At 42.8% G+C, this 13,076-nt stretch overlaps 1 protein-coding gene across 3 annotated transcripts in view; it reads right to left on the bottom strand.

Moving 5' to 3' along the window:
• Positions 1 to 639: 639 nt before the first annotated feature.
• Positions 640 to 13,076, bottom strand: part of ankrd11 (ankyrin repeat domain 11) — a 79,722-nt gene continuing 67,285 nt past the window's right edge. For 2 of the 3 annotated variants that reach the window (XM_028402575.1, XM_028402576.1), the window contains 6 exons: positions 8,560 to 13,012; positions 5,816 to 8,474; positions 5,614 to 5,712; positions 5,111 to 5,254; positions 4,922 to 5,014; positions 640 to 4,828 (listed from right to left, as the gene is read on the bottom strand). In XM_028402575.1, coding sequence (XP_028258376.1) covers positions 4,643 to 4,828; positions 4,922 to 5,014; positions 5,111 to 5,254; positions 5,614 to 5,712; positions 5,816 to 8,474; positions 8,560 to 13,012 — 7,634 coding nt within the window. In that variant the 3' untranslated portion in view covers positions 640 to 4,642. The remainder of the gene's footprint in view (positions 4,829 to 4,921; positions 5,015 to 5,110; positions 5,255 to 5,613; positions 5,713 to 5,815; positions 8,475 to 8,559; positions 13,013 to 13,076) is intronic. The other variant, XM_028402577.1, reaches the window with a different exon arrangement.

Genomic DNA, 13,076 nt, shown 5'->3' with positions numbered 1-13,076 from the left:
TCTATTATTTTTGATTTGAAGTGGCATCTAAGTATCATTCCTATTTTCTTATTTTAATGTTTTTTGACATTTAAAGGTACATTGTCACTCATCTGACGCCCCACATGACCCTGAAAGTCACATTCACAAAAGAAACTGTTGTTTGAAGAAATTACACAGAAACCTGACAGCTAAAATCCCAAACAGGTTTTTCTACCTAGTCACAGCGGAGCTCACAGTGTTAATAACAGTTGATTTAGTCAGTAAGTTATGTCAGCTGCTGGATGACAGAACCCCTCTGCCACAGGATTTAGAAATCTGAATCCTCTAGTTTGAGCTCTTCAGGGCTCTAAGTTTACTACAGGAACCACGTTTAGAGAAAGCATTTGAAATATTCAGATTGTAAAATATATTTTGTCACCTCATCCTGCAATCAAACACGTCTTATTTGAAATGTCTCCAAAATAAGAAGCAAAGAAGAGCTGGTAATATTTCAAAATTTTATTAACGAACATAATCTCTGAGGAACAACAGCAGTTCTCGCGCTCTCTGTACATGCAACTGTAGAAAATAACAATTTAGAATTTTACTTTTCAGTTTTAGTCTTTTTTCCCCCGTCCATACTCATTTTCAGTTTCTCTCATTTTTATTTTTTTGTCTTTTTTTTTGTCTTAAATTTTATTTTTTTTTGCAGGAAATCAACAACAGCTAGAGGTGAAAGTACTGGATTTCTGTTACAGCACTGACAATAGCATCAACAAACCCCCCCCCCCCTCCCACCCCCTCCAATCCCCAGACTCCATTTACCAACCCCCCCGCCCCCTCCCCCTTTAGCTGCTCCAACAATATGTACACAAATAAACTACATTGTACAAATAAAAATAATGTTACATTGTTACATCAGAATCACCTGCAGCGAGCGCACACAGCTCGTTGCTGTTAGAACCCCACATTCTACGCAATTTTTCAGACTAGTACAAAGAGGAGGGTGCAAAACGTCCTGGGAGGTTTTATTTACAGAGCTATGTACAGTATGTCTCTTTCACGCATTACAAGGAGGAAAATTTACACAGCGGAGACCAACTTCAACTCAAAACATACCACAGGTGTCAGAAAAACAAAACAAAAACAAAAAAAAGATAATAAATAGGTTATTTCTCACCATTTAAAGAGTAGTTCTCCATGCTTTTTATTAGTCATTATCCATTCTAAAAAAAAGGAACGAAGACACAGCTACAGTCTGGGTTTTAATTAAAAAAAAAACAAAACAAAAGAAAACTAGAAAAAAAGGCTTGAAATCGTGATTCTATATAATGAAAAAAATAGCAATTATGTATATTTATGTCCAGTACTAAAAAAAATAACAAGTAACAAATCTAAAATAAACATTATGAGTGAATGTGAGGAGAGTAGAGGTAATATGTTGCTGACTGAGGTGGTGTCAGGCTAGCGTCACCACGGGCCAAGTGCTCTACTGTGTGTGTGTGTCTGAGGACTGATGTGTGATCAATTTATCAGCTGAAACCTTCACACTGCAGAATCAGCATGCATGGAAGTGTTTAGTCTATTGCTGGGTGCAGCACTGTGCTGCAAGCTTGAGGGAGGAGAATAATAATGATAACAGTAATAATTGTCAGTTGTGCCAACCATCACCATTTCAAGCCTTCGTGGTTCAAACATATGACTGATTACCAAAGTACAAACAAAGGTGGGGCTGAAACCGTTAAGAAAAGGTGACGCTCTGGATGTCTTGTAAACAATAGTGAGAGGGTGTCGGTTGGGGCATAGTAATGGTATACATTCTGCTCAATAAGCAATGTGATTGACATGCCACTGGTGTTTATGCTTTGTACAGGAACAAAAGGAAACAAAAACCCCTAAGATAAACCACATTCAAAACTACATACACTTAGCTAAAAAACACACGAGGATTCTGTGAACAAACAACACCCTTACACCCCTTTCCCATAACTATAAGACAGAAACAATAAAATTAAACAAACAGGGGTTTAAAAACCAAGTTTCTGGCCATCTGTATCCAAATGTTTATGCAAATACCAACCAGGGTGTATCGCTCAAAAACTATCCAGGATTATACATCGAGCCACCTTGTTTGCACGGTGTAATAGCAAAAAAAACCATTGCACTCGACTAGACATACCATACACAGCTATACTGACTGACGGTGTGTAAAATAACTTAAGAGTTTTAGAGAATATTGCCATCAGGATACGTAAGCGGCCGATGTGGCAGGTCAGAAAAGCTTTTCAAAAACCCACTAAAAACAGAGAACCAATACAAGGCATCACAAATCAAACATTTCAATGGGATCTCAATTAACAATTAAAAAAAAAAAGGAAAATCAGTCATTAAGCGATTCCTTTTCCCTCGATGTGTTCTTGTGTTAATGTTTGTTCACTTTTTGGTTAATTCTGAGAAGATTTAAGTCTCATTAACTGTCTGCTTGGGCCTGAATAGAAGAACATGATGATGGCAAAGAAGCCACCACACACATAAGGAAGCAACCTAAACATTTAAAATCCCTGACAACAACTAGCCAAACACCCTTGTAGACTAAACATGGAAAAACACTAGAAGGAAATGTTATGATTTCATTAACTGTTTTAGGTGTTGTACTGTCATCCTGAACTTAACCCCCCATGGCCTGTAATAAAATTTAGATATGCTTCAAAACACCCATTCAAGTCAAAAGCCTCAGGTCTCATTCTTCAGCCAAATAAAGAGTTTTTTTTCCTGATGCACTGGTGCCACCCAGTGAGTGAAGTTGGAACAGCACCATGATAAAAGCTTCCAAAATTAAACAAGGGGCAGAAAAATTAAAAGTCAGTACAGAATGAAACCTTTAGGGGAACTATTGTAAAAATCAGACAAGCTGGGAGAACAGCACAGACTCATGAGCAGAAATTATTTTTCCAATTTTTGTAAAATTAAAAACAAGCAAAAAAAAAAACACTAATACAATGGTTGCTTGTGAATGACATCTCTAACTTTCATCCCACCCATATATATTTATGTGACTTTGCCCAACAATGAGTACATTTTTTTTTTCACTGAAAAAGGCATTTTCTTGGTTCGAAATTTTTCAGATATAATTGTGTAGTAAAGCAATGAATAATAATCCTCTGTCTATTCTTTAAATAAATCCTCCAACTACAACTATTCTGCTACATCTGAGGGACTGTACGGTGGTCGGCCTGTGAGAGGCCTCTTTAATCCAGAAGTGTTCTCTGCCAGCTATTTGTGATGTGGGATCATTATGACTGTGCAGTCTTTTAAATACTGACAGAATCATCAGTGTACACATTTTGGCCCATGGATATGAGAAGGGGTGGGGGGAAAGTGCTGCCCAAAAGTGAACTGTACATAAAAAGATAATTTTTATTTCTTTTATGTTTTTTCTTTACACGTAACTGAGTGATATTACAGTACATAGGTTATTTACAACTGTGCAGTAATGTGTGGCAAAATAAATTATCTAGAAGGCAGCAAGAATACATTGGTTAACGAATATAAAAACTGTACAGAATTTACGGAATACAACTTTTTTTCAGTTTTCTTTTGTTTTTTTTTTCCATTAAACTAATATTGGCTCTGTAGTGTTTCAAGTCACTTCCTCAGAAACAATGAAATGCCCAAGTAAAGAAATAGACAAAAACAATATTTCTCTGCCAAACCACCAATTTCTCAAAAGTCTCTTTGAATCTCAACATTCGTTATGTTTATTTCTTGTGTGGGGTTTGTTTTTTTATTTTTATTTTTTTTGCAGTCCACGGCGGTCTGATGTGTTTGTGTCGAAGCAAGCAGGGTCACTGAGGAACACTCCGGTCTGTCCTCAGAGATCCGTGCCTGTCCTCTTTCTTCAGTTTAGCCAGGCTGAGAGGCTGCAGGGTCAGTCTCTTCCTCTCAGACACCATGCCCTGACGTGAACACACATCGTAACCCCTCCTGCTGTATTCCAGCCTGCTGCAGGCTTTGTGACTCTACCGTTTAGCTCAGCCTGGTGCAGTATGAACAGAGAGGGCGTCCTCTAGGTCTCACTGCCCAAAAACCATGAGGGGCTGGTTCTAGCTTCTTGGATCCACTGAAGATCCACGGCTCCATTGACTTCCTCTGGGTCAGTGCCGGACTCTGATTTGATCTCCTGGCCCACGAAGAGCCCTGTGTCAACAGGGGAGGCTTCTCCTCAGTCCTCCCTCAGGACAGGCACCACACAGCTGGGACAGCTCTTCTCCTCCCAGTGGTGGTGGTGGGTACTGAAGCAGGGACCAAAAACAAATGCAGAAAATATATTTCTGTCCCCCGTCTCACTTTAACTGAGCACTGAGGAGTTGTGTCCGAATGTCAGAGCCTCAAAGCAAAAACTGTTTCTGCTTCTCACACTCTGATCAAAGAAAAGCGTAAAAACTTGGAGGATGAAAGTGCAAGTTGTGTATTTTCTTTTTCCCCTAGTAAAAACATGTTTCCTTCTTCACGGAAGGGAATCCAGGGCAAGTTTAGTCTTTACTCTTTCTACAGAATATAACTTTTTTTCTGTCTAAAGTCCTCTTTCAAACTTGCTAGCCCTTTCCATTTCGTTCTGTTCAACGAAGTCTCTTTAAAGAAGAAGTGATTTAGACCAAGTTTCTCTGTGATCACTGGTGTGTCACGCAGGCAGCAGGACAAAGTCGTCGTTGACATCGACCATTGGCACGTAAAAGGACGGCACTTCGTTGACGCAGAGGGACTTGTGCCCTGCAGGGTCCAGCTCCTGGACCTTCAACTGCCACTCCATCCTCTGCACTGCATTGAGGGCGGCTGCCTCGTGCTGCTGTCGCATCAACAAACATGTCTGCAGAAAGGAAACGCCAAACATAAATCCACTTTGTATATGATAGATTATGTTATTTTTAATAACAGAAATAGATCAGTGCAGAGCATATACCTTCATGCGGTCGTATTTATCATCCACATCCTGGATCCAGGAAATGAACTGACGTGCATTGAAGCGATCTCTGACAGATTTGTTCTCATCACCCTGAAAACACAGAAGATGAAGTGTTAACTAAGTAATGGGTTAAGTAATTATTGGCTGCTGACTTGACCCTTGAGTGTGTATTTATATATTCTGTACCTGGCTCTCCGATGGCATATTGTACACTTCAGAGTCCAACAGCATGGTGCAAGCGCTGAATGGCACCGCTTGATTAGCTATTGTCCTGGCTGCTCTGCAGTGGACCCTTAAAACCTCCTGTTCGCATGAAACAATCAGCTTCTCCTGTAGCACAACACAGACAGAAAATGAATATTAGATATACACCAGAAAGACTGGCTGCATTTTGAGGTCAACAAAGCTGCTATGCATGTTTCACAGAAGTGGCCGCTACTTAATTAGAGGGAGAGATGAAATAGATTTGAGTCTGCAATTCACTGAGGCTTGGTGTATAAGTGGAGCTAGGCAGATTTCTCTTGCATTTCTATTAAAAAAAAGCTTTGATCTCCCATCAAAGAAGTGCTCATATTGTTCAGTGCACATGCAGCAGTGTGCATGTATGAAAACGAGGACAGAGAATAAACCTGGAGACTAAATGAGGAGCACAAAAAGACATGCACATGTCTAAAAAATATATTCTTTACCCGTTCTATGCTGTGCTGCAACCTGAGCTTCCCCCTTACTGCTTCCTGTTGCCTGAAGAGTTCCTTCAGAGGTTCTGACAGTGACGGAGGTGGAGCAATCTAACAAAAGAAAACACAGCACAGTATTATATACCTTCTTATTTATATACCTTCCTTGCACAAATATAAATATTTGAACTGTTTTGTGGCCAAAAATCCTTACAACAGGGATGTGAAGCTTGCTGAGGGGTTTGCCATCCAACAGGTAGGAGCCAGTGTAGGTCACGTATTCAGCGTAACACTGTGGGGCCTGAGGGGTGATGTAGCACAGAATCTTCCTCTTTTCCTCAATCTTCTTTCTGATCTGCAGGTACTCAAAGTAAGGGTTGGATCGGTCACTGTGATAGGGCTCAATATCATCCAGCTTAATAGCGTTGACTACTACAGCCAAAGTCTGTTGAATCATCTCCCTGGTCTGCTGCATGGCTGTGTTCGCCAGATGGACCTGGACTTGTTGCCCGGTAGAACGCTGAAATTTCCTCTTCCGTGGGTGCTGGGTCTGAGATTCCTCTTCATCCACAGGGAGAGGACGACCTTTTGTTGTCTTGCTGAGAACCACAGATGCAGAAGTTGTCACAGGAAGCGGTACAGACACCGCTGGGTTTGATGAGACACTGAGCCCAGAATCCTTGTCTTTCTTTAGAGCTGAGAAGGAGGAGGCTGTGGTTGGTGTTGGGGTCCTTGTAGGAATGGGGGTAATACTCACTGCAGGACTGGTTGTCACAGGTGTGGCAGTGGCAGACAAGGTTATTGTACTGGAGGTAGGAGGAACAGCAGCAGCAGAGGAATTGTTCTTGGCGCGATTGCGGGTCATCCTTTGAGGAATTTCATCCACCTTCTTAGGGACATCTACAGTGGTAGACACAGTGGTCAGGGTTACCTGTGTTAGCTTGGATGTGGGCTCCTGAGTTTCTGTTTGTTCTACTGAGCTGGAAAGGGTGGCTGCCACAGGGAGTTGAGGAAGAGGACTGCATGACACAGATTCTGCTACAGCCTCGGACATCTCTTCCTGCCTCACATCTAACTTAGCTGCAGACACTGAATCCAGCGGTAACTGCAGCGTCTCTGTGAGGGAGTGGATCTGTATGTGATGCGGCTGACCAGCATCTGATTTCACAGGGGAATACAACATACTAGGATCTGACTCTTCATAGGACAATTTCCTTTCCAAAATGCTGCCCTGTTGTTGGCTAAGAGACAGAGAGCTATTGACAGGCACACTTTGAGGCTCAGGGTCAAGCTCTTGCTGGAAGGTGGAATGTGGTGACGGTACAACCAAGTCTTGTACACCAGAATCCACTAAGCCTATTTCTCCAGTAGGGCAAGATGTCTTTGCCAAGCTTGGTAAGTCTACTTCCATAATATCCTGGCCATCTCTGTCTGTATTGGTGTGTCTTATGTGCGTTGGCACAGTCTTGTTGTGATCAGATAGTTCAGGGTCTTGAGACTCTGCTTCTTCTGACTTGTCTGGTAGTGGTAGGTCAGGCAAGGAGAATGGTCCCAGGTCATCCAGCTCATCTGCTTCAGCTGAGAACGGGTCTGCCCATGGCACCACAGGCTCAGGGCCCACAGGAGGGGCCATGTGGCCTTCAGTTGCATCACTGAAGCTGTGCGTTCTCTGTCTGCTGTCTGGTTCTACACATGTTGACTCCGTATCTATCTGGTGACTATCCTCTATGCTAGACTTGTTGCAGTCCTGGAAGAATGACTCCAGACGATTGGAGGACGACGAGGTGTTCAAATAGTTGGGTTCATCATCCATAGCAGTGTCAGGCCTTTCAGGAGAGGGGATGTCAGCCACAGCTTCCTTCTGCTCATCAAAATCCTCTGGGTCCTCTTTGTGCCACCTATTCCAGGTAGCATAAGGGGAAGTGACGGAAGGGTGTCCAGACAAGGGCTGCAGGTCGTTGTCAGAATGGGAGTAAGGGCTTGTTATTTTGGAGACAGCAGCCTCTATCTCCCCATATGTCCTGTGGGGAGATTTAAGATCCAATTCAGAATTCCAACCCATGCTGTGGTCAAAACAGTTCTCTCTGTGAATCGGTGCAGAGTGTGTGGGGGACAGCTGGTGGACATCTGCCTCCTGCCTTTGTGGAGAGTCCACAGGCCAGCTTTTTCTCAGAGGGTCTTCAATTTGAGGGGAGAAGGAACATGGCTCTCTCGTTTGTTCTATTTCCTGCACTTCACAATGACCTCCATCAGCTCTTTCATCTATATCGCCTTCTTCCTCATCCTCCTCATCTTCATCCTCCTCCTGATCCTGTCCTTCTGTGACAGAGGGAAGATCTGACAGGACCAGATTAGGCTCACTGTGGTGAGGCTCAGAGATATCATCAATATCTAGAGGTGGCAAAGCAGCTGGAGCTGGAGTTGGTGGTGCAGCGATGTCAAAGCAGGGTTCCTGGGGGTCTGGCCTGTGAACGGGTGTAGAGGGTTTGTGCAAGAAACTGTAGACACTTTCTGGCAGGTGCTCATTACCCTCAGTACCAGAGAGAATTGGTGCTGCCACATCTGGTGTTGGATGTGCTGGCTCCCGCCGAGGAGACATCATTCTTATTGGGGAGAAATAAGGAGAAGACAGACAGTCCAGCCTATCCACAGTGGCTGATTTATCCTCTAGTGGTTGAGAGGAAGATGCTGGATCAAAATCAGCTTCTGGATCACTCTGCTGTCGAAGGAACTTATCAGCCTCAGCTTTGAACTCATCCTCAAGAGGCCTGCGGACATCAGAGGATGCAGAGCGACTAACAAGTGGCAGTTGAAGGTTCTTTGCAGGTGTAGGACAGGTGCCCTCCTGGAAACTTTGGGAGTTAGAGTACCTGCTGGGTGGACAACAGAAAGATATTAGAAAACAGGCATAAAATAATCATAACAGTAATGCTGCAGTGTGTTTGCAAGTTTAATTACCTTTCAAAAAAGGATGGGGAACAGGCATTCATAGACATGGTCATAGCTGATGAGTTCTGGCAGTCCAACCCATCCAGCATAATGTCAGGGTAATCCTCTGCACTACAAGATGGGGTACGTGGAGTCTGCATCACTTCTTCAAAACTGGGGCAGGAGATGACAGATGTGGGTGTGGGGACACCAGTGGGTCTATTTTGATCTGGCCTGGGAGAAGCAGGGAGGTTCTCCTTCATCTGGTGACCAGCCAGCCAGTCCTTTGAGTTCTGACTGTCAGTAGGCTGGAACTTCCTGCCAGGAGACATCATCTGTGCCGGGAGACCTACATCCTTTAGTTTCTTCTCTTTAAGACCAGACTCCAGGCTGTTGGATTTCTTTGATGAGAGCTCACTACGGCTTTTCCTTACTTCCTCTGTAGACTTGGTTTTGTCTTTGAGCTTAGGGTCACCTGACTTGGGTCGCAGCTTCTCCATCTGCTTCATTCTTTCCTTATGTCTTTTGAGTCGCTCTTCAATCTCCTGATCTTTCAGACTCAGCATCTGACCAAAACTTGTCATTTGAAAATCACCGTCCACTAGCAATTTCTCACGTGGGCGGTTATCTTTCCGTACTGTGTCTTTAGACTGAGTGATCTTTTCATTTTCATCCTTAGCCTTGGATTTACTGTGGTCCATTCTGTTGTCTTTGTCCAATGTATCACGATTTCTTTCTTTTTTCATATCAAATTTAGGGCTGTCCTCCTTTGACCTGTCCTTGAGAACAGTGACCTGTGGGCTATCTTTCAACCCTGATTTCACATCCTCTTTGGAGTGTTTAAATGACCCAAAGCCATCAACGTATTTATTCTTCTCCTCCTTCATTTTTTCCTTATGTTTCTCCTTTTTCTTTTTGTCTTTCATTCTGTCACTGATGACTCCAGTTGATTTGTCTTTGTCCTTTTTGGACATTTCTTTTTCAAATTCTAATGTTTTATCAAAGTCGTCTTCACCATCTCCCTTACCTCCATATGGGAATGTGTAAGGGTCTGCCTCTAGAGGCATTGGCTCTTTCTCAAAAGGTAGGCTCTCTCTGCGGCTGTAGGACTCTCTGATCTCCTCTGTTTTGTCCCGTTTGTCTCCTTTCTCCTTCTTGACCTTTTCTTTGTCCTTGTCATGGCTTTTCTTAGATGAAGATGAGGATGAGTGCCGATGCCTCTCTTTCTCTCTGAACTTGTCTTGCGGTGTAGATATGGACATGGAGTCTCTTCTGTCCTCTGACATGTCAGTTAGGCTGATGGAGTCATAGTAACTTGTGAGGACTGGCTCATGACCTCTGTCAGTGAAGCTATCTGAAGAGATCTCACTGTTTTTGTCATTGGAGTCATCCTTGTAGTCGTTCATGGCTTCCTCTTCCAGTTTTTCTAAGAGGGATTTCTCATTCTCCCCACTGCCCTTTGAGGGCTTCCTTTCCTTACAATGGTCTTGCTTATCTTTATATTTACTCTTTGTCTTTTCCTCACTGGTGTCCCTTTTTTCCAACAGCTTCTGCTTATTTTTCTTGTCCTGGTTTGAGTCCACTGACATCCGGTCTTTTCTCTCCTTGTGTTTCACATCGCCCCCGTCTTTCTTGTCTTTGTTATGTTTCTCCAGAGAGCCTTTCCTCTCTTTACCTGTGTCAAATGTGGTCTTATCTTTCTTCTTCTCCTTATGCTCTTTGTCTTTTGCCTTTTCTGCATTATGTTTAGCCTCCACAGAAGATTTTCTTATTTTTTCCGAGGGAAAGTGATCCAGCTCATCCTGATCAGGTGTTAAGTCTTTGCGGATGGAGTCAGACATGAGTGCAATACCACCGTTGCTGTAGCTGTCCTCATCATCATCACTTTCATCTGTGAATATGTCAGCAATCTTGTACCATGTTTTCTCACGGATTTTCTCTGATTTTCTGTCCTCCTTCTTTACCTCCAAGAAATCCTTCTCCCTGTCAATGTGTTTGTCTTGAGAGGTCTTTTCTTTCTTGTCCTTCATCTGTTCTGAGGACATCTTTCGATCTTTGTCTTTGCCATGAGAGTCTTTGTGTTTGTCTTTGGCTCCCTCCTTCTTGTCTTTGGTGCCTCGGTCTGCATCTTTTTCCTTGACAGGTTTTTCTGTGGCGCTTTTCTCACTCTTGTCCTGATCTGCCCCTCTTGTTTTGTCTTTGTGCTTGTCAGCTTTTGTCTTTTCTCGCTTCTCAATTCCTTCTCCTTTCTTTTCTTTCTCCTTTCCAGAGTGGTTTCTTTCTCTGATATCACATGACTTACTGACAGCATCGAGGTCTTTGAAGAAATTATCATTGCCATATTCATCTCTTATAGATTCCTGCTTGATTTTTATGTCCTTCCTTTCCTTCATGAACTCATATGACTCTTTACGATCCCGACTGTTGTCCAGAGAATCCTTATCTTTTTTGTCTTTGATCGTTTCTATGGACTCCTTCCGTTTTTTCTCTTTCCCAGCTGAGTGGCTAGAGTTTAGTTTCTGTTTTTCTGACCAGTCCTTTTTCTTTTCGTTGGTCTTTTCTGAGGAGTCTTTGTCTTTTTTCTTGGAAGTGGCTTCTTTCTCTGATCTTTTCTCATTGTGATCTGATTTCTTGTCCTTGACTTTGTTTTCTTTCCTTCTTGTCTCCTCCTTAACAGTCTCGACAATTAGTTTCACAGAATTGTTTGACTTGTATTCCTTGTACTCTTTGACAGGAGCATCCCAGCTATCTTCTCCATAGATGGAGGAGTCAGAGGACATCTCGGAGCCCCACCTATCATGGTGGTCATCTGAGGTACTGAGCTTTGTGTCCTCCAGGTTGAGGAAGCGGCTGTTGACGTCATAACCTTCGTACTCTGGTTCTTCCTTTGGAGCTTTGTCTTTTTTACATTTCTCCTTTTCATCCTTGGTGTTTTTCTCCTTGTCCACCTTAAGGTGTTTCTCCTCTTTCAGCTCACTTTTCCTGTCTGCCTTAGAGGAAGACTTTTCCTTTGACTTTTTCTTTTTCTCCTCTTTGTGAGCCTTTTGTTTATCCTCCTTGGGTTTCTCCTTCTCTTTGACATTTCTGTCCTTGTCAGATTTTACAGGCTTGTCGCGCTCCTCCTTATTTGTCTTGTCCTTAGTGGAATCCTTTGTTACCTTGTTTTTCTCTTCTTTTGCTGTTCTATGCAAGTCTTTTCCTGACGACCATTCCTTGTCCTCAGACTTGATTTTTGAAAGCCTATCCTCCTTTTTTGAATGGTCTTTTTCGTGTTTTGACAGTTTGACCTTGCTCTCAGCTGGAGACTCAGACTCGACAATTAGAGACTTCTGCCTTGAATCATCAAAATCAAAAGAATAGCTCTTGACAAATTTCTCATTCATATCCTGATTAAGCACTAGACTAGGAGCTTTGTCCTTTTCCTTATTTTTGTGCTTGTGTTTTACTTTATGTTTCTTCACAACTTTGCCATCTACATCGGTTTTGGAGGCTGCACTCTCTGCATTAGAGTTTTTGTAGAGGTCAGAATTCTTCTTGTCTACAGTGTTACTGTGCATGTTGTTATTCTTCTTTTTGTTCTCCTGTGCTTTCCTCTTGACCTGCTTTATTGACTCTACACTGGAATCTGCAGAAGAATAATCTGACTCACTGGACAGTCTCGTTCTGACTGAATCTGAGAGAGAACTGAGGTCTGACCATGTAGGAGATGACACCGTCTTCCAGCCATCTGTCCTCCACTGCTTTGGATGCTGTTCTGCTAATGATGGTGCTTGTTTTTGAGAGTTCAAGTTTGCATGGGAAGAAGAGGAGGATGAGTTAAAGCCAGGGGATTCTTTCAGGTTTGCTGCAGAAGAGTCCTTTATACTATTTGAGCCCTTATCATCCTCACTTTCCATGTCTGCACAATCAGAGTCAGACGTACAGAATTTGTCATTGACTTTGCCAAATCTAACTTCTTTACTTACATTGTTTTTACTCTCCTTCTTTCGCTTCTTTTTGACTTTATTTTTGTCTTTTTGTTGTTTAGAGCTCATGCTGCCAGAGTCTCTAGTCTTGGTATTTGTTTGCTGGGCTTGTTGCCGTGGCGTAGGCGCTGGTGTGAAACACAACGTCCTGTCATCCTCGTCTGAACTATTACTGTCAGAGATGATCCGCCTGACAGTCTTCTTTGGTGTGAGCGAGTTGCTTTTGGAATAGGTTTTAACCTCCATCTTGGGTATTGAGATGAAACTGTTGGTCTTGCTTATTGAGTCCTTACGGAAATCTTTTTTCAAGAGGTGTTTGTCGTCCACAGGAGGAACACGCTCCTCCTCATCGTCCTCATCAAATTCGTATTCGTCTTTGACGGGTGTGACTGCAGATTTAGGAGGGTCGGCGGTTTTCCCTTTTAACTTCAGGCCCTTCTCAAACTCTGAGTCTGTGTTATTGCCATCGACAGAGCTGGATGGGGCAAATGAGGGGGCATCTTCCTCCTCTGAAGATTCTGTGGAAAATAAAATGAAGCACAATTAAAACACGCTTATAATGGTGGGATTAGTGAGCACAAA

This window comes from Parambassis ranga, chromosome 3 (genome assembly GCF_900634625.1).
Source record: "Parambassis ranga chromosome 3, fParRan2.1, whole genome shotgun sequence".
In the NCBI taxonomy this organism is placed as follows: Eukaryota; Metazoa; Chordata; class Actinopteri; family Ambassidae; genus Parambassis; species Parambassis ranga.
This window is presented reverse-complemented; position numbering and strand designations above follow the sequence as displayed.